The sequence below is a fragment of the Heterodontus francisci genome, chromosome 2 (assembly GCF_036365525.1).
Source record: "Heterodontus francisci isolate sHetFra1 chromosome 2, sHetFra1.hap1, whole genome shotgun sequence".
Lineage (NCBI taxonomy): Eukaryota > Metazoa > Chordata > Chondrichthyes > Heterodontiformes > Heterodontidae > Heterodontus > Heterodontus francisci.
In genome coordinates this window covers 134,521,470-134,549,132 of record NC_090372.1, presented here as the reverse complement: position 1 = coordinate 134,549,132, position 27,663 = coordinate 134,521,470, and the positions used below count along the sequence as shown (strand labels likewise).

Below are 27,663 nucleotides of genomic sequence, written 5' to 3'. Positions count from 1 at the left end.
AAAAGCAAAATACTGCAGATGCTGGAAATCTGAAATAAAAACAGAAAGTCCTGGAAGTACTCAGCAGGTCAGGCAGCATCCGCGGAAAGAGCAGATTTAACGTTAGACTCCCTTCCCTCTTTTCACCCCCTCCCTCATCTTCCAAAGTTTCCTTGACCCTTCTTCTTCACCATGCTTCTACCTCTTCCTGACTCTCTTCTTTTTCCTGATCAATTTGCTATCCATTGGTTTGTGAACATAAAACTTGATTTCTACTCTGTTTGCTGTGCTTCTCTTTTACCTCTTGTATTCTACTTGAACAGTGTTTTTTTTTTAAAGCCCTAATTTTAACTCCGGGAAATCCCCATGAAGTCATTGGCAGGAGGCCTGGGGAATTTTAGCTCCCAAATCTCATTACCATTTGACTGAGGAGCAGTCCTCCTGATCACATAAGAAAATGGGGAGGCAGCCCACACCTGCAACACACAAATTCTGGACCAATTTAAGAAGTGCCTTGCTGCTTTAAAGTAAGGTTGCATTCTCTGCTTGGATTTTTAATTGAACAACACTGGATGGTATTCTGGTTACCTAATCAATAGAAAGTTTATAACCTGCTTTTCTGATCATCCATAATGACTCAAAGGAATTAAGTAAAAACAATTGCAGGGCTATGGGGAAAAGGCAGAGGAGCAGGACTAGGTGAGCCGGCAAGGACACAATGGGCTGAATGGCCACCTTCTGTGCTATAACCTTTCTATGAAGTCAGGGCAAGGAGGGAGGTAGTGTCATCCAGCAGCTACATAATCACTGCAAGGCCACCGTCAAGCAGGCTTGGCTGAGAGGATCAGTGCCAGTAACATCACCCCCAGGACAAGTCTTCAACGCAGCGACAGGTTTCCAGTCCTCATGAGCAGCAAGGATGGATACAGTTCTTCACCACACAACACTCCTTTTAGCTCCATCCCCCAAAATATCCTTCAATACAAATTCAAAACAGCAACATTCTCTCTCTCATTCCAAACTTGCCTTCCTCTCTTCATACTGCACAACAAACCCCATTCTCACATCACATCCTACAACTTGCACAGTCACCAATTCCTCCCAGCACTCCTCCACTTCACACTGCTTTTCCATTCATCACTTTCTCATCCTCACTCTATTAGATTTTTTCCCCACTGCCCAAAAAATGCACAAGTCCCACACATCACCACTTAACTTTAATGCACTCTAATTTTCACTCTCTCTTTCAGCAAGACAAGATGGTGCATTATGTTAGGGAGAGGACCAGGACCAGGAAAGGAGTACCTGGCATAATCACCCTCACTCAGACAGAGCAAGAAGCCCAAGATGAGTGCATATGGTTCATACTCAGAGCCATGAGTGTCAGGGAAGGACAGGCTGGTGGCTTACCTCAGCAAGATGCTTACTTATTACCGATATCCCATTATACACCTTAGCAAATAATCGGCAACTGTCACAACTTCAAGCTACTTTCTCAAGATTGTCACCTGTAAATGTCCAGCTTCTACCTCCCATACTAACTCTTGTCCCTTTTTCTCTTTCTTCTGAGTCCTTCTTGTCATCAAGAGGTTACTGTGGAAAACACCTTGGACCAGGACAATTCTCCTGAGGATGCAATGGCACATGCTCCACCCCTCCCAGGCACCAGGTCAGACACTGGCACTCCATGTGGTTCAGATAATGAACTCAAGTGATCTGCACATGGTGAAATACCCAGCTCCAGAGAGAATCAGGAGCTGCTGGTGGAAGGAATAACCCAGGAGAGAGCTTGTAAGAGGCCAAGGTCCTCTCCCAGCTCTGTGGAGAAAGACAGATGAGGATTTTATAGGCCCACTGACAAAAAAAGGAAATTACTGGCCTCAAATATGCAGCTGTGTGATGTATTGGAAGGCCTGCTGTGGGATTTCATCGCTAGGCAGAAGATGAGAACAGGTCTACATCCTGCCTCTGTGTTGTCGTGCTTAGCATCAGCACACTATGGTCTATCCTGGAGAGATGTGGTCATCTGCAGAAATGGTACAATAGGTGCCAATGTTCACAGGCTTTGCAGATTTGGTGGAAGTTCAGACAGCCACAACACAGGCTTTGGGCTCCACAGTGGAGAAACAGATGGCCACGGGGGACAGATTTGTGGAATTGAGCAGACAAAGGCTTTTTTTTTTATTAGAGATACAGCACTGAAACAGGCCCTTCGGCCCACCAAGTCTGTGCCGACCATCAACCACCCATTTATACTAACCCTACACTAATTCCATTTTCTTACCACATCCCCACCTGTCCCTATATTTCCTACCACCTACCTATACTAGGGGCAATTTATAATGGCCAATTTACCTATCAACCTGCAAGTCTTTGGCATGTGGGAGGAAACCGGAGCACCCGGAGGAAACCCACGCAGACACAGGGAGAACTTGCAAACTCCACACAGGCAGTACCCAGAATTGAACCCGGGTCGCTGGAGTTGTGAGGCTGCGGTGCTAACCACTGTGCCGCCTTTAAAGCAATTATCCATACGGTTCATGCCTGTAGATTTTATTTCATTTGGTTTTAACTTGCATTGATTTAAATTTACTGTACATAATGCCAACCTCTCTTCATTCAATTGTTATGCAGATCAGACTTTTTTTTAATATACAAAACAAATCACTGGTTAATGTGGCAATGGAGTACATTATAAACAATTCTCTGTCCATAATGTTGAAATTTATTGAACATGGTCACAGTGGAGTTCACATAATATTCATTCCATCAAAAGCACCCCAGGCAGATTTTTTTTAAAGAAAGGTCATTAATGTATTAGAAAATTCCACATGTATTTCAACAATGCAAAGCATTTTTAAGGTCAAACATTAATTTTTATATGTAAACTGCGAAATTGGCAGCATTGGTTTTAACCTCTGAAGGTTGTGCTTGCACTCAAGTACAAAATATATATATATTTTTTTAAAAAACACTGCATCCATCATTTACTCCCCATTCCATGTCATCCCAAACATTTACTTCCTTGGCCTCCTTATCTTGAGAGACAATGGATAAGCGCCTGGAGGTGGTCAGTGGTTTGTGAAGCAGCGCCTGGAGTGGCTATAAAGGCCAATTCTAGGGTGACAGACTCTTCCACAGGTGCTGCAGAGAAATTTGTTTGTCGGGGCTGTTACACAGTTGGCTCTCCCCTTGCGCCTCTGTCTTTTTTCCTGCCAACTACTAAGTTTCTTCGACTCGCCACACTTTAGCCCAAACATTACTGGCTGTAAATGTGTATGTAGCCCTATGGCCTGCTCCAAGGTTTTCACCAGTGCTGCTCTTAGCCAGTTGCTAGGGAGCACACGTTAGGAACATAGGAACGACTCTTCCCTCAATTTTATTCTGTGGTCAGGCATTTGTCCACTCCACCCTGTACCTTCCCACAGAAAATCAGCTAAGAGCAACAGCTTGCCAGGGCAAGTTAGCAAATTTCTGCAAGGTGCAGTAAATTGGTAGTTAACACATTGTACAATTCACTTTTTCATGCCCAAATGCTCAGATTCTCAGTCAAACAAACAGACATATTTCACTTAATCCACTTCTTGGGCAAGAAATTGCTTACTGTGAGAAATACTATTCCACCACACTAGCTAGTCTCGAGTTCTTGTATTTATCTCACTCAAGTTGTTTTACTGCATGTCAGCACTGTCAGCCATGGCTCAGTAGCTACATTCTCACCTCAGTTAGAAGCTTGTGGGTTCAACTTTCACTCCAGAGATCTGAACATGCATTCCAGACTGCCACATTATTGCAGCACTGAGGGAGTGGAGCATTGTCAGAGGTGCTGAATTTTGGATGCGACGTTAAACCGTCTGGCCTCTCAGATGGACGTAAATGATCCCAAGACATATGTTGAAGTAGTTCTCCCTGGTGTCCTGCCAATATATATCCCTCAATCATCACTAAAACAAATTATCTGGTACTGTATCTCATTGCTATTTGTGAGACTTTGTAGTGTACAAATTAGCTGACATGTTTCCTGCAATAGTAAATACACTTTAAAAGTACTTTATTGGTGGTGAAGTGCTTTGGGAAATCCCGAGGTCACGAGGCACCATATAAAACCAAATTCTTTCCTTTCGACCTGCATAACAGTGAAAGAAACTGACAAGTGTCAAATTTCCCACAGATTAACTATTTGCTCGGCCAAGAATTACAAATGAAATAATCTTATGTTCTTACTTACCTTTGACTCACATTTCTTGTGACATGCATATTTGCAAACTGGAAAAAAATTAAATAAAATAAATTAGAATTGCTGATAGTAAAAGCTGTTTTTTAAAAATAAACTTCATTCCCAGATTCAATTCTAAAAAGGTTGTTGTGGCTGCTTCTGGGCCTTTCAACCACACACCACCACCCACCACCCACCCCCCACCCCCCTCCCCGGCCACCTTTTTTTTTGAGTTGGTGACGGATGTCATGTTACATACAATGCATTTCTTGTGTACATTCCATGCATCAATCCGTCAAGACACCTTCATATAACTAGCTTCAACCCAATATAATGGAGGCAGGTGGGAGTAGAGGCATGTAAACAGTGACAATTAAAATCCATTGTGCTTTGAAATTTTAAAGTATATTTAATAGTCTGCAAAACTAGCTGCTAATTCAGCACTGCAATGTCATTATGTCAGGTTTGTGTAGGACACAATTGTAAAGTCAGAGTCAGTGTTTTTCTAGGTCACGTTTTTGCCAGTTTTATAATTTCAGCCATTGAAATAAACATTTTATTAGTTACACAGTGAATGGCAGAGATGTTTCCAAAACGGTAGCACTAAGCAAGTCTTGCTCGTTAGTGACGGCTATATAGTTTATAATAAAATATATATGAATCAACTAAATGTAAAATAATCATTGCACAATTGTTAATCCTTCAGTAAGGATGCCCTCTGCGTTATTACATGGAGCGTAAGATACCTACCATGACATCTGCCACTAACTTAAATTAACTCAGATCAGAAATGTTAATAAAACTGTCATTCACTAGTGCCACAGAACATAACTAAAAAGAACACAAAGAAGTAAATTTTGAACAGCCCAACAAATTACTGCCTGGCAATCATGAGTTAATTTGATTTGATTATTCATGATTTTCTGCTCTTACACCTGCTCATCTGAAAGTTGCAACTCATGGTATGTTATAAGAGTTAATAGTCTGCCTACTCATAGGAGAAAATGACAGCAAAGCCTGAACAGCCACTTAGATGAGGTCAGGCTAACAGCATAAAAAGCGATGAAACATGGGGTTTCCATGTTTGTAGGTGAACTTGCTTGAAATTCACTTTTCTCCCCCAATGGTGACTGAACATTTTGTGTCTGACAGTGGGCTGTTAAGCTGTCGTCAAGTTATTGACTTGACATGTAATTGAGCAACTTCTGCAACGCTGTTAATAATTCTAAATGGAGCATTAGTCTTGCAGCTGTTCCAGGACAGCAAGTGATGCAGATCCCTACAGTAGTGAAGGAGTCCACACTGAGCAACTACAATTCTGTATAAAGTAATGAAATCAATTATCAGATGCAAACTGGAAGATTATGTGTACAGTAATAATTTAGCAAACAGCCATCAACATAGATTCAGAGGGGGAAGATTCTGTCTGACGAACCTCCTTGACTTCTTGGAAGAAGTGACATTCCAACTGGACCTCACAAGATCACAAAGAATAGGAGCAGAAGTACACCATATGGCCCATTGAGCCTGCTCCACCATTCAACACGATCATGGCTGATCCTGGGCTTCAATTCCACTTTCCTGCCCGCTCCTCATATCACTCAATTCCCTGAGACACCAAAAATCTATCTCAGCCCTAAACGTATTCAATAATGGAGCATCCACAACTCTCTGGGGTAGAGAATTCCAAAAAATTCACAACCCTTTGAGTGTAGTAACTTCTCCTCATCTCAGTCCTGAATGATTGGCCCCTTATCCTGAGACTGTGTCCCATGTTCTAGATTCCCTGACCAATGGCAACAATCTCTTAGCTTCTGACTTATCACGCCTTTTCAGAATCTTGAATGTCTCAATTAGATCGCCTCTCATTCTTCTAAACTATTCTGAAAAGAATATTGGCCCAATTTACTCAGCCTCTCATCATAGGACAACCCCCTCATCTCAGTGACCAATTCAGTAAACCTTCGCTGTACCACCTCCAGTGCAAGTATATCCTTTCTTAAATGTGGAGACCAAAACTGCACATGGTATTCCTGGTGCGGTCTCACCAAAGCCCTGCATAATTTTAGCAAGACTTCTTTATTCCTGTACTCCAATCCCCTCCAATAAAGGCCTAGACATCCAAAAGGCATCTGATAAAATTCCCCATGAATGGTTATTAGTCAAACTCAAATTCAGGGTCAATTTTAGGTACTGATATTAAATTAGCTTAAGGTTTGAAAGCAACTCCTAAGTTGGGCAGCAAGGAGAACTTGAGGAGAAATTAAAGGAGTTCAATGTTGGGACAACTACTGTTTTTAATTTTCATTAATGACTTACAGTTAGAAACATAATATAAACTGGAAGGAAAATGGGAAGGATATATAGCTCAGAATGAAATTCTAAAATACTTAGGAGGCACAGTAGACCTGATGCACATTTCTAATCAATGCAGAACAGCAATCAACAAAGTCAATAGCAATATGTATTATATAGCTAAAACAGTGAAAAACAAGTCATAATCAAGTTGAATAATGTACTAGTTAGGCAACACCTTCAATGCTGCATTCAGTTCCAATCACTGTGACATAAGGAAGCCATTCAAGTTTTAGAGGCAGTGCAAAGAAGTGCCACAAGACCGACCCTTCCTGTTACTCGCCTGAATTATGAGAAAGGCTAGGAAAAACTTAATACTTTTCAGCCTTAAAAGGAGGCCTCTGAAAGTGATCTTAGAAATACAGAGTAGATAATAGTTAACGAATGGAAAGATAAATCTGGGAAACTAAATTAAATTGTGAGTTAGTAATCCAGCTCCAGCTGCAGACAATGCTGAAATATGAAGAGATGCAACTAAGTACTCAAGAGTAGTCCAGGGTTGTAGACTATGATGAATACTTTACTGTTTACAAGATAATTACATTTGGCCCACAGTTACACAAATCTGTCACTTGCATATCTATTTGTAAATAGAAATGCTCCATTTGAGTAGACTATCGATATTGCGCATCAAAAAGCATCTGTAGCTACCAAGCACATTCCTTAATAGCAGTCCTAGATTTACCTATTGCTAATTTCAACCTGTAGGACAAGGAGGTACAGGTTGAAATTAGCAATAGGTAAATTTAGGACTGCTATTAAGGAATGTGCTTGGTAGCTACAGATGCTTTTTGATGATGCGCAAGATCGATAGTCCACTGTCAAATGGAGCATTTCTATTTACAAATAGATATGCAAGTTACAGATTTGTGTAAGTGTGGGCCAAATGTAATTATCTTGTAAACAGTAAAGTATTCATCAGAGTCTACAACCCTGGACTACTCTTGAGTACTTAGTTGCATCTCTTCATATTTCAGCATTGTCTGCATCTAGAGCTGGATTGCTAACTCTAGACCTCATACCATCGTGCAGGCTGTGGACTGCTCCATACTGCAGCTTTTTGTGAATTTTCATGAGACTGAGGATGGGAAAGTTGACCAGAAGTTTTTGTACTTCCCATGAGAAATTCCAAGAGCTCAATTTTATCTTGAGTGCTTGCAGCAGTGCCCAGGAGATAAATCTTTCATTTCTGGTGACTCCAGGACAAAGGTTGGCTATTCTAGTTATGGAAGGTTTTACCAGGGACCCCATTTTGCACCAGGCCCTGTAGTCCTGGGCGTCACTCAGTGACTGGCAGTGGCTATCCGTCCTCTTGGCTAGGAAATGCAGTCAGCCTATCAAATGAGAAACTGAGGTACAAATACAGAATCTCTGTCCTTCTAAAACATTTGAACAATAACTGAACACCTAGATCAGGAATTAGTTTATGAACTGCTATGGATATCAGCATTCACTCAGACAGCAAAATAGTGCTATCACCCGTCATTCAAACTCTTCTGCGCTCCAAAACCATAGCTATATAGCAGCTTGAGGATATATACATAGGCACACCTTTAACAAGCATTACTTCATGAACATAGAAATATTCTGCAAGGTAGTGAACCAATAATTTATGTTGCACATTATCAGAAAGCATATGTACCTACATGTTCATGCTACCCACTGAAATACACGCACAAAAAGCCACATTCAAAACATAATAACTAAGCAGTTTCAGCACTAAACAAATAAAAATGCAGAAACCAGAAAGAGGGGAAAGGAAATCGTAAACATGATGGAATTTATAAGGAAAGGCAGCTAGACAGACAGTAAAAAGCTAAACGGAACAAAGATAAAAGGAAATAAACCAAGGACATACAGAAATAATAAACTTGAGCCTTTTTTCTTTTTTACATTTATGCTCACTACAGTCATTACAAAGTTCTTTATTTATTAGTTTTGTTTTTGGTTTTATTCACTTTGTGCACAGATCTTTCATTTTTGTTCCTCTACATCTTTCATTATGCCTTACATTCTAACATTATTAATTCAATTTAGATTAAAAGGTCTTACCATCAAATGTTCTCTGGAACCTTGGTCCTACCCCTTGCCCCACTTTCACTTAGAGGGTGGGCATGCATTATGGGTGACAAATTTGTGTCGTACTAAAATCAAAAAGCATTAAACAATTTGACAGTTTACAAATAAGTAATAGTGTATATAGAGCTCACCTCTGCATGAAAGGCCTTGACTGCTGCTGATGAGTTGTTTGCAGATGCTGCAGGTTTTTGGCTTTTTGAAAGTCTTACTCTTGAATGTATGGGAACTGGAAGCGAGCTCTTCAGGCTGAAACGTCAAACATTAGACATCTTTTGTTAGCATAAATTTGAGAAAGCAGGAATTCTACTTCATAAAGTTTTAAAATGAATGTTTCCAAAAATATTGTAGCTCACAATTGAAATATTGGTAATATGGCTTAATGATATAAGTCTCAGCTCTAAACATATTGGAAGCCATAAATTACACTTATAGGGAACAGAAAGAAGTCCACAACTTGTACATTTAATCTGACAGTAGCAACCAGGAAATTCTGTCTTTATATCATATAATGTCTTAAAATAGAAGCTCTCTCTCAATGACAGCTTACATTTGAGAGTTCCCTTAGCAAAGGAAAACATTCCAAAGCACATCACGGAAGCACAAAGAACAATGGATGCCAAACCAAAGATGGAGCAATTCACTTGAACCTACATCTCTGGATAATGCTGCCCTTAAGAGAAGAAGGCTAAGGACAGATTATTGGGTTACCCTGGAGGCAATGGGGTGTGGGCAGGAAGACAAAACATTGCTGGAGAAGATCTAGCTACAGCTGGATAGTTAAGAGTGGGGCCAGGCAAAAATGGTTCCATTAATCCAGGTCCGGACAATGGAGGAGGATGGACGTGGTTAACCACATCAAGGGCTGCAGAAAAGTCAAGGATAGATAATGCACCACAATCACAGTTAAAGAATGTCACTCATAACATTAAATATGGTCATTCTGCATTGTGGGAGAGGCATAATCCTGACTTGAGGGATTTAAATGGGATTTGCCGAGAAGGTAAGGATGGATCTGAAAAGCAAAAACATTTTCAAAAACCTTGGACAGGAAAGGGAGGTTGAAGACAGGAATGTAGTTAGCTAGGGTCCAGAATGGGCTTTATAAAGAGGATGGTGTCAACAATAACTTGATACAGAACGGTCAGTGCCCAAGGAGAGGGAACAATATCAGCTAAAATTGGGGCTAGGAAGGGAAGTTGCATCATCAAGATTTTAATAGTAATGGGGTCAAAGCTTGGCGAGGTGAGGGGGGAGATAAGGTAGAGATTGATGGGTTTAGGGCTAGAATAGGGGGAAGCTTGGCTCAGTGGTCAAGAGAAATAGTCAAAATTGCTGAGCAGATTTCCTTTAAATATTGGACATGAAAAAATCCAAGACCATCTTCACATTTGTTGCATTAGACATGAGGATGGAGAAGACAGGAAGAGATCTAAAGGAGGCAGTTGGTTGCAGAGAAAAATGAGTTACTTAGCTCTCCAGGATGATTCTAGAGTAGTGAATAGTGAGGACCTCTGGCAAAACCAAAGTTCAAATTGAAATATGAGGCAAGTTGTCTATTGGGACCAGGTGATTCAAGATTCAAAGGGGCTTTGTGACAGGTGAATTACATGTCATCAGAAATGTATTTGGGACTCTGACAATGTGTGATAAAGTGCTCATTAATCCATGTAATTGTCCATAGGTACTGTGTCTTTGATCATGAGTTATGGCAGCTTTATCTTCTCATATCCTTAACCTATCTACCAATTGTAGGATTTTGTAGTCTTTGGCTCTAGTAATGGCATTGAATACTGTGACTGAACTGGAATCCTCATATCCACAGACCTCTCACCTTCTAGGTCTACAGAAGAAACAAACCTTCCTATTCATCCAAAAGCCCAGTTACTCATTGCAAATAGTCTGCAAATCCCTTGTAAACCGATTATGATTTTACCGCTTTTTTTTTTAAGCATTTTGATTTGAGTATTTTTCTGTGGCTTTTGGATTCTGTGTATTTTTTGTTTAGGTTTTAAATACTCATCCAGTAGTTCTACTGCATACATACTAGCGTGGTGTTGTAATACGTTCTGCCTTTGGAGGTGACAGGAGAATGTAGGAGGCATTCCACAAATTATCCAGTAAGTGGCTTACCGCAATTCAGTGTCAATAGTTAAACCAGGGGGAAGAGGCCCTATTCATCCGTCAGCATATGAGTAAGTGTTGGAATAAAACCTAAACTCCAACAATAGATAAAAAGATGTCTGGGACTTATACTTCCAACCTATTGGCCACACTATCTCTTAGCCGTAGAAAGTCACCAGGGGGCACTCTGAACATTAAATTACACCACAAAGCAACCCCAGCACTGCCATCAGCCCTCGAATTGTCCCGTTGGTTATTGGAATGTAATACTTTGTCCTGAAGCTCATCCTTTAATGATGTAGCTTGCCTTTTCTCACTTGTGGCCTGATATTCTATACATCTCCCTCTGCCCCCACTGTCAATATTCAATGCTATTTGGTCTCCTCTTGCTCTCAGCAAGAAACAGAAAAGCAAAGTCATTAGGAAGCAGACATCTGTAGAGTATGATTTGAAAGATTATCAAAACTACAGCTCCTATTAAGGGTGGCTAGCCATCTGGATTTTTTTTTGCCTGTCTTGTGCACATGCAGGAGTTTCCCATGATGGCATGGTTGAGAACAGGAGATCAGTGTTTTAAAATCAGGATGTAGCATGTTTAAGACTTCACTTCAGTTATCATGCACAATTCCCACAATTTTGTTCAAGTATTTCACAAAAAAAAAGAGGAGACATTGATGTACTAACTTCAAGTGAAAATCTGGGCATAATTGAACATGAGAGAAATGCCAAGAATTTTGGATTTTTGTTTTGACTTACTTATGCTTAGCCAAATTTTTCATCCCGACGCCTAAATGAATAAATGAAATATGTTACTGAGCCATACAGATCCAAAAATCCTAGGCTTAATCCCTGAACTGTATGGGGTTAGTTGATCTCAGCCAAGGCTGTTGCCAGTGGCTACAGTTAATTTTACTGTCCCTGAATGAGATTGGAGAAATTAATAGCCTGTTTTTCCTTCCTGATTGCAATCCAGTGACCCTTTCTAAGAATATACATGCAGATCACAAAAGGAGGACTGTGATGATCGATTAACCCGTGAATACTCAATCTCCACACACACTAAAAAGACAACCATTAGCTTAAGTCATCAGGCACCATTTTTGATAGAGATGAGACAAGGAGCAGAAACTGGGGTAAAAATATTCCCATCCCAATCCCTCAATTTATTCAGGCTATATTATTTTTTTCTTCTGCCTTGATGGTGTACTGCGAAGTGAAAGGAAAAGCAAAGACCACATTAAATTTCAGCTCCGTAATTGCTCAATGAGCAACTTAAAACAAAACCTTGGAAAATTAACAACAGAAATCTACAGGCTGGCATTTAAGCTGAGCAGGAGAAATTTTAGAATACAAGAGTATATTGGTGAAAGTGTATAAATTGTAAATGAAAAACCTTAACATGCAAATATCACTAATGTATATGTGTAATGTTGAGACGAGTAAGCACCAGACTTTGCACTGAAGATAAAGTTAATGCCTCCTTTAAAATGTTGCCAAGACACAAAATAAGGTTTGTGAAAATTTATCACTTTAGAATGCTCGAATCCATAAGTCTTTGGAGTTCATTCATGAGAAAGAAAGCAGAACTGTTCTTATGATTTCTATGTGCATGTGAATTTATGAATGTGAAACGATTATATTTTACAGTACTCCCATCACTTATGCTGCAAAGTTAAGCGACAAAGCCAAGTCTGTTCTTTGCTATTCACATTCCAGCTCTTTGCAGAGTAATTTAACACGGCTGCTTTTAAGAAAGCTTACTCTGTTCATTGTCACATTGCCTCATTTCACATATTCCCATGTATTCTCAGACAGAATGGCAGGAATTTCATAACCATTGAGTTTTCAAAATCCATAGGATTTTGTTACATAAAACAGAGCACAGATTAGTGACAGCACGCATCCAGAGACAAGATTCAAGGCCAAAATCACTTGCGTTTTTAGGGAGGTTTAACTTGGATCTTATGGGAATTCCCTGAACAAAAACATTGGGCACTGCACATATGTATAACAAACCCTTCCAGTACAAGTACTTGTTTTTAAAAAGATTTCAATAATATGCAAGTTGTATTTGTGTATTTTTAAATGTAAATATGTTTACAAGTTATGTCTGGAGTTCATGCATACAACGACATTCTGTTCTTTGATCTTACAATAGCATTAGTACACTGCCTTCATGGATCCTTCCAACCAACCAAGAGATGTAGCTGATATAATTCTTTGAAGTGGAAAAGACTTTTAGTGCAGCATACAAAAATAGCTCAAGTGTTTGAAGAATACAATTGCTCCAAGTCTTCCTTAGTTCGTGGTTCCAGTTGGAACAATAAACCAGTAAGTAGAAGCCAAAACGAATGTTATCTACTTAAAATAGAGCCATTAGCTTAGGCGATGCTAACAATTCCTCTGTTCACTATTACACAGCCTTAAAAATAAATGGGTTGAGGTCACCAGTAAAATAGTAAAAGGAAATTCAAACAAACATAATATTTGTATACCACCATCTTATTTCAGAACCAATATTTTAAGAAAAGAGGGAAGTAGGAAAGTATACAGTTTAGATTATAAGGAGTGGTTCCATGTTAAACTTTTCACCTACTAGCCATGCAGCCAATATATGCATGAAGTACAAGCATTCATAAATGGGAAAATGCTGAGTAAAATGGAAGTAATTGGTGGAATAATATTTGTTGAGATACGGCAGAATATTATTTCTACCTGAATCTCTGGAAAGTTACATTAAGGAATGCCTTCCAAATAAACTAAAATAAAAACGACATTTGGCTAAATTTGCATCTCAATCTCATACAAAGCAACAGAAATCTAATATCTCACCAACTCAGTATGTTGTTTAAAATACTATGCAACATTAAAGACTTGTGAAGGTTTCTTTGAGTGTGCATTTTCTTTTCACACGATCAACTTAATAATACCCTCTTTCTAACATGTTAAACCATACTGCAACAGTTCCAACAAAAAGTGCACAATGTAAAGTATTCATACGTCATGTCTGCATTTCGGCAACTGATAATTACAGTAAAATTTGTTGGAAAGCAGCTTTGGCTTCTCAGCTTCAAATCTCACTGCTCAGACATGTGGATGTTGCTTTTAGCTGCTTTTTTTTTGTTGATTTTCCAACAAAGGCTGCGACCCTACAGAGCCCACTATCCACATACCATATAGTCCAGTGTTGATAAATTGCGATATTTAAAAGTATATTAGGATCTCCTGATCTGTTTTAGCTTCAAAATTAGTTATTTCAGTTCTTCTTGCTATATAATTACTGAAATAGCCAAAAAAGCAATCTAAGAACACAGGCCATAAGAAGAGGCTTTATAATGATTCCAACAGTACAGACTCTCCTTTTAGTTTTTGTTAAGGAGATGCCCTACCATGACCTTCACATATGTGAACTGGAAAGAAGATTCAAACAAGTGAAGGCTGAAAGGGTCCTTTATGATGGGTAAGGTATTAGTAAATCTCCTGCTGTCAGGCAAAGTAAAACTTACAGTAATTAAGCTTTCAGAAATTTTATTTTAGCGTAGCTGTGACTAGGCCAGCTGGCTTTCAGACTGCAGTTAAAAAGCTCTTCAAACAAAATATTTATACTTTTTTAAAAATCTGATCGGAGAGATAAATAATTGGTTTCTGTCTTTTCCATGACATACAATTAAGGTAGCAGATTTGGAGTACTGCTTGCATTTTGCGTTCCTGTTAGAATTCTTAAGGTACCTCACCATATACAGTACTGAAGTTGAAGCAAGCATCAATAAACATGAAAAATAGCTCAAGAGGCAAAATATTTTGCGAACTCCTGCACCAAACCACAACATTAATCAAATAAATGCAACTGATCCTCATTCCTTTCTAGACACAATAGACAAGAATGACTTGCAAAGTTCCGTTAGATTAAAAGCTAATGTTGCAATGGCAGCATGGTGGTGCAGTACATTGGAGAACCACAGTCAGATTCCATAGAGTTGTGGAATGGGATTGCCTGCCCACATGTCACACTTAATGCACAATTGTCAATCGGTACCACAACATTGTGGAGAAGTCCTGAGCCATGCTCCCTTAACCGAACCAGTCTTGTATACTTCATCATGAAATTAATGGAAGCTCAAGTAGTCTGCGCCCTTCACCAAAGCCCCAGATGACACATAGAAAAACTGCCATGCAAGTCGTACTACGTTAGCTCAGTGCATAAATGTATTGCTTGGTGTGTTACTTACTGTGACATACAGATTCAAGATTTCCAGGTCAATCTGTAAACTGTGCCCAGTAAGATTATCTCAGCTAGGACAGTAATTGGGGGTTCAACCAAGGTTTCCATTATTGATCACCATCCAATGACTACTCTGAGGATCATGTGTGTTTAGATGCACACCAAAGCAGGATTGGTGACCTAGCCAGTGACACCCACATCCTATGAACAAATAAAAATCTGTGATATTGCCAATGGATGAATTACCTGCTGACACTTGGGGATGGATTTTATTCTGTTATCTCATCTGCAATCAGGTGGCACAGCTACAGAAAAGGGGGTAAAATTGGGGAGAGGGCGAGGTATTCAATCACGCATCGCCCTGTCCTCAACTTCCTGTTCTTGTCGGGATCCCTACTGGCCACTTGCTTGGCACAAGCAAATGCTGGTAGAGGGGCGTAGGCCCCACATTACTGGATGAATAAGATCCATCTCTTTTTTATGTTTCAACGTTCCCATGTTATTGTTTCTCAGGCTGTATGTCTCTCTCCCTTGCTCATTACATCTTCTCTTTTTATCTGCCTTTTACTTTGTTTTGTTTCAAGCCAGAGATGATAGTTGGCATGCATGGTGTGAAGCAATAAAGAGCTGCAGGTTGCATCTGGGGTAGAGGTTTTGGGCCTCAGTTGCTCTCTTCCCATCCCCTTCCCCAATAACTCTCACTATTTCCTACCCCTTCACTCTCACTTCATTCCTTGCTCCTTCAACTTCCCATTACTTTCATTCTTACTTGTCGCTCCCTTACTCCCATCCCTAGGCAGTACCCCAATCAGGCCATGACACCAAGAAACTGCAGAGTTTGTAAACCAATTGGGAACATAAAGGGGGTGTCACTGATTTGTATGAAGAACTAAAAGAAAGGCTTGATTTCCACGCTCAGGCAGGAGAGGAGAGAAGAGCCCAGGTGTTGTTGTTGTTTGCTTTGCTGATGATGTAACCAAGAAGTACTGCAATAAAGTTTCTTAAAGCTACAGTCGGACTTCGTCTCTCTTTGTGTAACTAATGGGATCCAACAACTTGGCGTAGTCGGCAGGATCGCTGGAGGACTAAGACCGAAGCCACAGACATCGGACCAATATCGGCACCCCAGAGGTAAGGACTCCTCTTTATGTTAAAAGTCCTTGGTCGTTGTCTAAATTTCGGTTCCCTGCCACGCGATCCTGAACTTGGCGGTATTTGACGGAAATACCCTTTCTTGTGCGGCTCGAGACCCCCTTTCTAGACGTCTAACTTGGCAGTATTTGGCAAAATACCTACTTGGCGAAAAGCCTGACGGCTCGAGACCTACTTCCCTACCTGCGTGGATAAAATAACAGACGCAACCAACAGTTACCAACTACCGTCAAAGGTGGGCGGGCCCCACCTGACGTTCCCGAAGATGAAATTCTTCGGCAGTTGAAAGAATATGTAAAGCAACAGTTTAATCTGGCTAAAACGTACACCGAAATTGGGCAAAAATATGGCACCTCCACGGGACAGTGGTCCCTAGAAGATATAGAGAGTTTGGGGAAAAACAACCCGTTTAAAGGATAAAGAACGGACCCAATGGTCCCTAGCCGTAATGGGCCAGATTCGGCAGCGCAATGAGATTATGCGACAAGCTCAATGTGATCGCGACCTAACAAGTGCAAAGGATCAACTGAAGGCGGTCTGCGAACAACTGAAAATTGAAAAGCTTGCAAAGGAAAATCTAGAGGTTGAAAAACAATCTGAAAAGGAAAGGCTACAGATTGAAATTAAAGAGCTTAAAAAACAAGTACAAGACCAGCAGACGACCCAACAGAAGGAATTGGGACAGCTCTGCGAACCCCGCCAACCACCTCCAACTAACTTGTATCCGAGTTTGAAGTCGTTACAAACGGAACGACGGAAGATGCAACTGCATGAAGCAGGTCTAGCCGAGTCTTCCAGTGAAGAAAGTGACAATGATGATGGGTTACCATTTCCGCGACTAGCTCCCCTTAAACAGAAACGCGTTAAGGTCAAGACGGAAAAGAAGACTGTGAACGGTAACGAGGTCACCACGGCCGAGCACAACACGTACTGGACACACGTCCCGGCTTCCCCTGAGAAAATCAACAAGTGGTCCACAAGATTGCCCGACCCGAAGAAAGGGGGTCTGAAAACGTGGGAGCAGCTGGAACGATTGAAGGGAATTTACTATCTCCATCCATGGGACGGGGTACAGATTCTGACCGTAATGGTGCCCGGACGAGCGAGCCGAAAGCTAAGGAGAGAGGTCCAACTTGCTTTGGGTGAAGATGGTCAACTACTAGACGCCGGATGGACTGCGATTAACAAGTGGTTGTGAGAGTTTTGTCCTGCAAAAACGGACTGGAGCAAAGTTGCAGCCTGTCAGCAGAAGAACTCGGAGGAAGTGCGGGAGTACGAAGAGAGGTTTAGGTCCACCTGGGTGGAATCCTCAGGGATAGTAGACACTACTCCAGAGGAGCTGGACGACACCAGTTTTGGACCCTTAAAAACTGCTTTTGTTGATGGACTAAAGCCAGAACTGTCTAAAATACTGAAGGCCACCCTACCGGAGTGGGACGCAGTAAGAGTAAAATACTCAGAGTTAATTGACAGATGCGCTCAGCTGGACAGGGATATGGGAGTCAAGCTTCAAGCCGTGCAGACGGATCCAGTACCGAAAGAGCCTGACAAAGAGCAAGTTAGGCGACCCGGCCCCTGTTACTACTGCGAGAAGGAAGGCCATTGGGCTAAGGCGTGTAGAGCGAGAGGACGAGGAAGAGGACGCCAAAGACGCAACCCGGCACCCAAACCAGCTCCCTCCATTGATGCCAACGACCTCTTTGAGAAGTTCAAACGTTTGACGCCCCAGCAACAGAAGGAGATGTCCTCCTTACTTGATGCGACAAAAAACTAGAGGAGCCCTCCCTCGCCCTTTCGGTGCCTCTCCTAGCGCTAGTAGAAAATAGAAAAGATGGATTGTATGTAACTGCGAGGGTGGGCAATCGAGACATTGACTTCTTATTGGATACCGGAGCCGAATTAACGCGTCTACCTCAACAATACGGAAACTCCCTACCGATGGACGGTAAGACTAAAAGAGCTTACGCAGCTGGGGGCAATGGGTTGGTAATTAAGAGGACCCAGCCCGTACACATCGGTCTTGGTCCGCACGAATTGATAACACCGGTCTGGGTAGGTCCGGTGGACCAAGCCCTTCTCGGTATGGACGTTCTCACTCAGCTGAACTCTTCGTTGCATTTCGAAGGAGGCCAGGTAACTTGGTCTATCAGAAGTTTGAAGAAAGAGCAGCTGAGGGAGCACCCAATATGGGCCCAGGATAAGAATGATTGTGGGCTACTTCAGATGGAACCGGCAACATTTACGGGATCCGATCCGCCCTGTACTAAGCAATACCCCATCAGTCAAACATCTATTGCAGGAATCTTACCCGTAATTAGACAGCTAGAGGAGCGAGGCGTGCTGGTTAAAACACACAGTACCTCAAACAGCCCTGTGTGGCCAGTACGGAAGCCAAACGGGACCTGGCGGCTTACTATCGACTATAGAAAGGCTAACCAGTGTATTCATCAAAAGGCCCCTCTGGTAGCTGACCCCTCTACGGTATTTAATGCCCTGAAGCCGGAACACGAATGGTTCTCTGTTATCGATATGGCCAACGGATTTTGGTCGGTGCTGCTGGCACCCGAAGTCCAACCGTGGTTCGCCTTTACTGTACAACAACAACAGTACACCTGGACTTGCCTGCCGCAGGGTTTCCACAACAGCCCCATGGTATTTCATATGGCCCTACAAAACCATTTGAGTGAGTTACCTTCCATGTACTCCATGGTCATCCAGTACGTGGACGACATCCGGTTAGCCTCTGAGACAGAAGAACAGCACGAACAAGATCTGTGTACCCTGCTAGACCACCTTCATCAGAGAGGACACAAAGCCAGTATCGACAAAAAATATTGTTAAACTGCCTCACTGGGCTATGAAAGTCTAATTTTATACTTGTAGAATGACAACTTAACCCATTGTGATAAGTTCCACATTTAAAAAATAATGTTTTCGGTTTTTTTTGATATTTTAATCCCGTGTGTATTTCCCAATCATTTACTTCACGATCTGTAAAATTGAAATTAAAGCTGAAGGGATTCATTGCTTTTTACTTCTTGGTTTGCTGTCTCTGAGAATACTTCAATACTTACCCTGTTAATGGCATTACTGTTGCTGGACTCCGGGAGATCCCCTTGACTTGGCATCAGATTCAAATGGATGTCAGGTAAGGGGAAATCCACGCCACAGAGATTGCTAGATCTTTGAGGGCAGCTTTCTTCGAGGGCGGCAGAGAGCACCATCACTTTGCTGCTGACTGCAACATCTGGTCTACAGTCTGCCTCTCTCTCTCTCACACACACATAGGTATCAATAATTTGAGTCTGTGTCTGATGTAAACAATTAGCATTTCACTTTCCTGACAATAAAACACAAGGGAGATAATGTTGGCTTCAAAATTCAAATGGTGTTTTTTTTTAATTGACCTGATAATAGCCTAAGACACACTCTCTCTCTCTCGCTGGGCAAAAACGTAAATTGTTTCCAAACAAAAGAAGTTCTTATCTCTAATTTCATCAAATAGCCGCAACTATAAAAATGTTGGTAAATGTGGCCAAATCACTTTTTTCACACAATTTTCATATATATGTCCCACTTTAAAAAAAAATGATAAGTTGGTTGAGGCCAGTGAATGATTAAAAGCATAAGTAAATACCACTGCATAACGGTAACATTGTGGTTGTGTTACTGGACAAGTAATTCAGAAGTCTGAACTAATGATCCAGAAACATGACTTCAAACCCGACCACTGCAGCTGGGGAATTTAAATTCAATTAAATAAAAATCTGGAATGAAAAGCAAATAATCAGTAATGGTGACCACGTGACAAGCAGATTGCTGTAAAAATCCATCTGGTTCAGTCAGGTCCTTTAGGGAAGGAAATCTGCCATTCCTTACCTGATCTGGCCTATATGTGGCTCCCGACCCACAACAATGTGGTTGACTCTCAACCTTAGAAATGGCCCAGCAACAGTACTCACCAGGCTGGGTGAGTCCTGAAGAACACATCTTCCAGACTGGGCCTGCAACAGGTGGTAAAAGAACCAACACAAGGAAAAAAAACCTACTCACCAATACACCTATCATAGATGCATCTGTCCATAAGAGTATTGATAGGAGTGACCATCACACTGAGGACACCCTCCATCATGTTTGTGTGCTAAATTGAATAGATTCAGACGGTCTAGCAGCTCAAAACTGGGTATCCATAAGGCACTATAGACCATTAGCAGAAGCAGAATTGTATTCCATCACAATCTGTGACCTCACAGTCTAGCATCCCCCTCAGTTTACAGTTATGTCAAAGGGTTAACCCTGGTCCAACGAGAAGTGCAGAAGAGCATGCCAAGAGCAGCACCAGACATACCTAAAAATGAGATTCCCAGCTGCTGATGCTACAACACAGATTACATGCATGCTAAACAGCAGAAGCAGCATGACAGAATTAAGCGATCCCACAACCAACGGATCAGATCAAAGCTCTGCAGTCCTGCTACATCCAATCATGAATTAAGCAACTAATGGGAGGAGGAAGCTCCATGAACACCTTCATCCTCAATGATTGGGAAGCCCAGCACAAGTACAAACGACAAAGCATTTGTAACCACTTTCATCCAGAAGTGCCAAGTGAATGATCCATCGCGTCTTCCTACGGAGGTGCCCAACACCACAGATGCCACTTTTCAGTCAATTCTGTTCATTCCATGAGATATCAAGAAATGACTCAGAGCACCGGACATAGCAAAGGCTATGCGGCCCGACAGTATCCTGGCTGCAGCGCTGAAGATTTGTGCTCCAGAACTAGCCACCCCTCTAGCCAAGCTATTCCAGTACAGCTGGAACACTGGCATCTACCTGACAAAGTACAAAAAACACAACAAATCCAAACCGACCAATTACCACCTCATCAGTCTACTCTCAATCCTCCGCAAAGTTATGGAAGGTGTTGTCGATGGTGCTGTCAAACCATATTACTAATAACATGCCCAACAATGCTTGCGTTCCTGACCATCCAGGGCAAAGCAGCCCACTGAATTGGTATCCCATCCACCACTTTAAACATTCACTCGCTCCATTGTTGCAACGGGCTTCTTCAACAGCACCTCTCAAACCCGTGACCTCGAACATCTATGACAAGAGCAAGAGTTGCATGGGAACACCACCACCTGCAGGTTTCCCTCCAAATCATACACCATTTTGACTTGGAAATATGTTGCCACTCCTTCATTGTCTTTGGTTCAAAATCCTGGAACTCCCTCCCAAACACACCACAGCGGTCAAGGAATGTGGTTTACCACCACGGTCCCAAGGGTAATTAGGGATCGGCAATAAATGCTGGCCTTGCCAATAATGCCCACATCTCATGAACAAATAACATAAGCTTCAAAAAACTGTCTTGTCCACTCATTGAAAAGTCAACACAATAAGATGCATCCAAGCATACTGAGGGATGGAAGGGTGGAAATTGTGGAGGCACTGGCCACAATCTTCCAATCCTCCTTAGATAGAGGGGTGGTGCCAGAGAACTGGAGAATTGCAAATGTTACATCCTTGTTCAAAAAGGGTGGAAAGATAAGCCCAGCAATTACAGGCCAGTCAGTTTAACCTCAGTGGGGGAGAGCTTTTAGAAACGTTAATCCAGGATAAAATTAACAATGTGGATGAATTAAGGAAAGCCAGCACGGATTTGTTAAGGGCAAATCATGTTTAATTAACTTGCTTGAGTTCTTTGACAAGGTAACAGTGAGGGTTGATGAGGGTAATGCATTTAATGTGATGTACATGGACTTCCAAAAGGCATTTGATAAAGTGCTGCATAAGAGGCTGGTCAGCCAAGTTCTTTTTATTCATTCATGGGATGTGGGCGTCACTGGAAAGGCCAGCATTTATTGCCCATTCCCAATTGCCCTTGAACTGAGTGGCTTGCTATGCCATCTCAGAGGGCATTTAAGAGTCAACCAAATGGCTGTGGATCTGGAATCACATGTAGGTCAGACCAGGTAAGGGTGGCAGATTGTCCTTTCCTAAAGAACATTAGTGAACCAGATGGGTTTCTACAACAATCAACAATGGTTTCATGGTCACCATTAGACTGGCTTTATTTTAAATTCCAGATTTATTAATTGAATTCAAATTTCACCATCTGTTGTGGTGGGACTCAAACCCATGTCCTCAGAGAAGAAGCCTGGACATCTGGGCTACTAGTCCAGTGACATTACCACTATGGCACCGTCTCGCCTTCAAGTTAAAGCTCATGGAATAAAAGGGACAGTAGCAACATGGATGCGAAATTGGCTGAGTGACAGGAAATAGAGTAGTGGTGAATAGTTTTTTTGGACTTGAGGAAGGTATATAGTGGAGTTCGCCAGGGGTCAGTGTTAGGGCCCCTGCTTTTCTTGATAGAAATTAATAACCTAGACTTTGGTGTACAGGGCACAATTTCAAAATTTCAGATGACACAAAACTTGGAAAAATTGTGAACTGTGAGGAGGATAATGATAAACATCAAGAGGACACAGACAGGCTGGTGGAATAGGCGGACAACTGGCAGATAGAATTTATTGCAGAGAAGTGTGAAGGGAATCATTTTGGTATGAAGAATGAGGAGAGGCTATATAAAGTAAAGGGTACAATTCTAACGGGGGTGCAAGAGGAGAGGGGATATATGTGCACAAATCATTGAAGGTTGTAGGGCAGGTTCAGAAAGCAGCTAATAAAGCAAAACAGGATCCTGGGCTTTATAAATAGAGGCATAGAATATAAAAGCAAGGAAGTTATGATAAACCTGTCTATAAAACTGGTCCAGCCTCAAATGGAGTATTGTGTTCAGTTCCCCGCACCACACTTCTGGAAGGATGTGAAGGCATTAGAAACGATGCAGAAAAGATTCATGACAATTGTTCCAGGGATGAGGACCTTCAGTTATGTGGATAGATTGGAGAAGGTGGGGATGTTTTCCTTAGAGAAGAGAAGTTTAAGAGGACATTTGATAGAGGTGTTCGGGATCAGGACAGAGTAGATAGGGAGAAAATGTTCTCACTGGTGGAAGGGTCGAGAACCATGCCGGCTGGTGAAATTTAAATTTAATTAATAAAAAAATAATCTAGAATTGAAAGCTAGTCTCAGTATTGGTGCCATGAAACTATCATCGATGGTTGTAAAAACCCAGCTGGTTCACTAATGTCCTTTAGGGAAGGAAATCTGCTTTCCTTACTGGGTCTGGCCTACATGTGACTCCAGACCCACAGCAATGTGGTTGACTTTTAGCAGCTCTCTGAAATGGCCTGGCAGGCCACTCAAATGTCAAAGGCAATTAGGGATGAGAAATAATTGCTGCCCTTGCCAGTGATGCCCATAGCCCATGAAAGAATAAAACAAATAGAGGACACCAATTTAAAGCGATTGGCAAAAGAAGCAACGGCAACATGAGGAAAATCTTTTTTACTCAGTTCGCGGTTAGGATCTGGAATGCAGATTCTGGTGGAGGCAAATTCAATTGAGGCAGTCAAAGGAAATTGGAAAATTATCTAAAAAGAAAAAATGTGCAGGGCTATGGGAAAAGGCGGGGTAGTGGAACTAAGTGAGTTGCTCTTGCGGAGGCAACACAGACACGACGGGCCAAATGGCCTCCTTCTGTATTGTATCCATTCTGATTAGATTTTGATAAGCCAAAAAAATTCTCTATGTTGATTCATTTGCTCCAGGTGCTCAATTGTTTACAAGTTATGTAGCAGAGTCCAATGTTCCATAATCTCCAATTGATGGCCATAAATATCTTTACCTTTCAAAGCCCAGAGCAACGTTGATAGGTTTTTGTTTTAGGGAAAAAACATTCCTAAAATTGTTTCCGTGAGCCATCATGCATTTCATACAGCAACAGTTTATGTTCCATAGCGTAAATATGAATAAAAGGCTAACCTTCCTGTCTACACACTTTGTAGTTTGCTAAGGCCACAAACTCCCAAATAAACCCAGTTCATGTACCATACAGGAAATTGAAGTTAACAGCTGTGTAAGTTAAGTATTACTATCTTCCTGCAGAATACAGACACATTTCTGGAAACTTGATTGTTTCATAGATGCAATATTTTTACCTTGAACATAGTCTTATAACTATTAATCACTCCAATCGGCTTGATCCCATGAATTTTGTACTTTAAAACACTGAAAAATTAAGGAACTCATTTCATACAACAAACTTTTAAAATCTCACTAGAATTTGGTGCAGTTTCAGAATTACTTTTGCCACGCATCCATTTTAAGTTATTCTGCTTCCTTTTGCATCTAAAAGCATTCTTCCCGAACTACGCCAACAAATGAGGCAATCAGCTGATACTTATCCAAGTGCTTAGCCATTCTATCTCTGGTGATAGCATCCAATAACAACAGCTGTTAAACTGACAGATCTCTAGATACCTGGTTGCACCCTCTTCTTCAATAATGAAGTTTGAAAAGTCACGCTGCCATCATGATATTCAGTGCAGCAACTCATTTAAATAGCTGGGGCAGACCCCATGTGGCCACCAGCACCAATATTGTGCCAGGACGGACAGCGGGAGAGGGTAAGTAATCAATTCCTTTATTTGAATAAATTTACATATTTAAATGGGCTCCCGTCGCCGAGCCGTCAGGGGTGGGGGTGGGGGGGGTGGTGGTGGTGGGGGGGAGGCGGTGGGAGGCTTCCACGAGGCCTCGCCACACCGGCAATATCGGGCCGGGCCTTCCCGGCGTCAGGGCCTCTGCTGGAGCCATTTTCCGCACCCGGCCACCACAACCGCCGATGTTGGGGCGTGGCTTGTGGGGGCAGGGGCCTGTAAAATCATGTCCACAATTTTTTGAATAGAAAGACCTTTGGAAAATTATAACTTCACACATCTGCAATCTTCCCATTTATTATTCCACCCAGGGGTGGAAAACATGAGGTTCTGGAGATTTCTCTATCTTAAGTTCCAATTTTCCCTATTACCACTCTTTACTTGCATTGAATCCATTCCCCTTTAATTATTTTTAGATTCTCTTGTACCCCTGTTATTTAGTCCTCTTTCTCCACTGTGAAAATAGATACAAAGTAGTAATTTCTCACACGTGCCAGTTCCTTATTATCCATTCTAGTTTTGACTGCATCCAGTTTTTAGTGGACCCGTATTCCCCTTTACCATTCTCTTTTTCTGAATATATATGTATTTTACAGATATGACATGAAATACAAACAGATTTAGGACAAAGAGCAGAATAACTTCTGTTACACAGAGGATTCTGAGTTCATGAAATGCACTGCAATATTTAGTGACAGAAGCTGATACCATTAAGCATTTAGGACAAGGGGCTGAAGGGGAGAGAGATACAAGGATATGGGAATAAGAGTGTATTTCGATGCTCTAATATCTATGTACCTCTAAGCAATCTGCACGATAACACCTGCTTGAAAATATCAACTTAAAAGCTTTCTGGAACAAATAGTGTGGAATAAGCACAAAAGATTTAAATACAATAATATATTAACCAATTTATTGGATTTTAGATTTAGATTTAGATATACAGCACTGAAACAAGCCCTTCGGCCCACCGAGTCTGTGCCGACCATTAACCACCCATTTATACTAATCCTACACTAATCCCATATTCCTACCACATCCTCACCTGTCCCTATATTCCCCTACCACCTACCTATACTAGTGGCAATTTTCTAATAGCCAATTCACCTATCAACCTGCAAGTCTTTTGGCTGTGGGAGGAAACCGGAGCACCCGGAGGAAACCCACGCATACACAGGGAGAACTTGCGAACTCCACACAGAATTGAACCTGGATTGCTGGAGCTGTGAGGCTGCGGTGCTAACTACTGCGCCACTGTGCCGCCCAGTTCTTTAAAGTAACACATGCTGTGGATAAAGGGAACTGGCAAATGTACTGTACTTAGATTTCCAGAAGGCATTTGATCAGGTGCCACATCAAAGGTTATTGCGGAAAATAAAAGTTCATGGTTGTAGGGGGTAAGATTTTGGCATAGAAAGACGACTGGCTAGCTAACAGTTGGCAAGATGTAACAAGTGGTGTGCCACAGGGGTCAGTGCTGGGGCCTCAACTTTTTACAATTTATATAAATGACTTGGATGAAGGAACCAAAGGTACGGTTGCTAAATTTGCCGATGGCACAAAGATAGGTAGGAAAGTAATTTGTGAACAGGACATAAGGAGGCTACAAAGGGATATAGATAGGTTAAGTGAGTGGGCAAGGATCTGGCAAATGAAATATAATGTGGGAAAATGTGCAATTGTCCATTTTGTCAGAAAGAATAAAAAAGCATATTATCTAAATGGTTAGAGATTGCAGAGCTTGGAGATGCAGAGGGATCTGGATGTCCGACTGCATGAATCACAAAAGGTTAGTATGCAGGTTCAGCATGTAATTCGAAAAGCTGATAGAATATTATCATTTATTGCGAGGGGAATTGAATACAAAAGTAGGGAGGTTATGCTTCAGTTATACAGGGCATTGGTGAGACCATATCTGGAATACTGTTTAAAGTATTGGTCTCCTTATTTAAGGAAGGATGTAAATGCATTGGAAGCAGTTCAGAGAAAGTTTACACGACTAATACCTGCAATGGGTGGGTTGCCTTATGAGGAAAGGTTGGACAGGGTAGGCTTAAATCTTCTAAACTCCAGCAGATAAAGAGGTGACTTGATTGAAATATATAAGATCCTGAGGGGTTTTGACAGGGAGGATGTGGAAAGTATGTTTCCTCTAGTGAGAGAATCTAGAACTAGGGGTCACTGTTTAAAAATAAGGGGTCGCCCATTTAAGACAGAGATGAAGAGAATTTTTTTTCTCTCAGAGGGTCGTGAGTCTTTGGAACTCTCTTCCTCAAAGGTGGTGGAAGCAGTCTTTGAATATTTTTAAGGCAGAGGTAGATAGATTCTTGATATGAAGGGGGTGAAAGGTTATTGGGGCTAGGCAGGAATGTGGAGTGGAGGGTACAATCAGATCAGCCATGATCTTGTTGAATGGCAGAGCAGGCTCGAGGGGCCAAATGGCCTCCTCCTGCTCCTAATTAGTATGTTCATATGTTCGTATATTGAATTGTATCGTAGACAATTGTCATTTTTTTGTCATGTAAATATTTTGCAGCTTTAAGTTTATTTGTTACAGAAACAAAACAAAATCTAGATTTCTTTGGTATTGGAGCTTAGAGTTACAAGAGCAAAATATTTCAGAGAGCTACAAAACACATGCTTTATCCTTAAAAATCAATAAATCACCAATAAATATTCACAAACTATTCGAGAGGTTAGACATACCAATTCAGAAGTAAACTTCTGCAAGTATTTTTTAATTGCATGATGGGTGTTGATGAGTTGCCTCGGCCTAATTCTCTACCTCTTCTCTCAACCCATCCCTTCGTTGTCTTTGTGCTGTCAGACAACTGGTCTGACTTCCAGTCTTGGTTAAGTTGCAATAATCTTCAATTAAACTTTGGGAAGACTGAAATGGTAGTCTTTAGTCTCTGGCACAGGCTCTATACCATCTCCAATGTCTCCATTTGCTTTTCTGGAAC

General features: G+C 41.4%; 1 protein-coding gene and 1 long non-coding RNA gene across 6 annotated transcripts in view; one reads left to right on the top strand and one right to left on the bottom strand.

Moving 5' to 3' along the window:
• The window catches only part of LOC137347116 (tensin-3-like), a 547,175-nt gene that overhangs the window by 306,277 nt on the left and 213,235 nt on the right, over positions 1-27,663 (bottom strand). For all 5 annotated transcript variants that reach the window (XM_068011228.1, XM_068011236.1, XM_068011247.1 and 2 more), the window contains 2 exons: positions 8,761-8,875; positions 4,208-4,245 (listed from right to left, as the gene is read on the bottom strand). In XM_068011228.1, the coding sequence (XP_067867329.1) occupies positions 4,208-4,245; positions 8,761-8,875 (153 nt within the window). The remainder of the gene's footprint in view (positions 1-4,207; positions 4,246-8,760; positions 8,876-27,663) is intronic.
• LOC137347146 (uncharacterized) overlaps positions 1-27,663 on the top strand; it is a 102,588-nt gene that overhangs the window by 40,819 nt on the left and 34,106 nt on the right. The window lies entirely within an intron of this gene.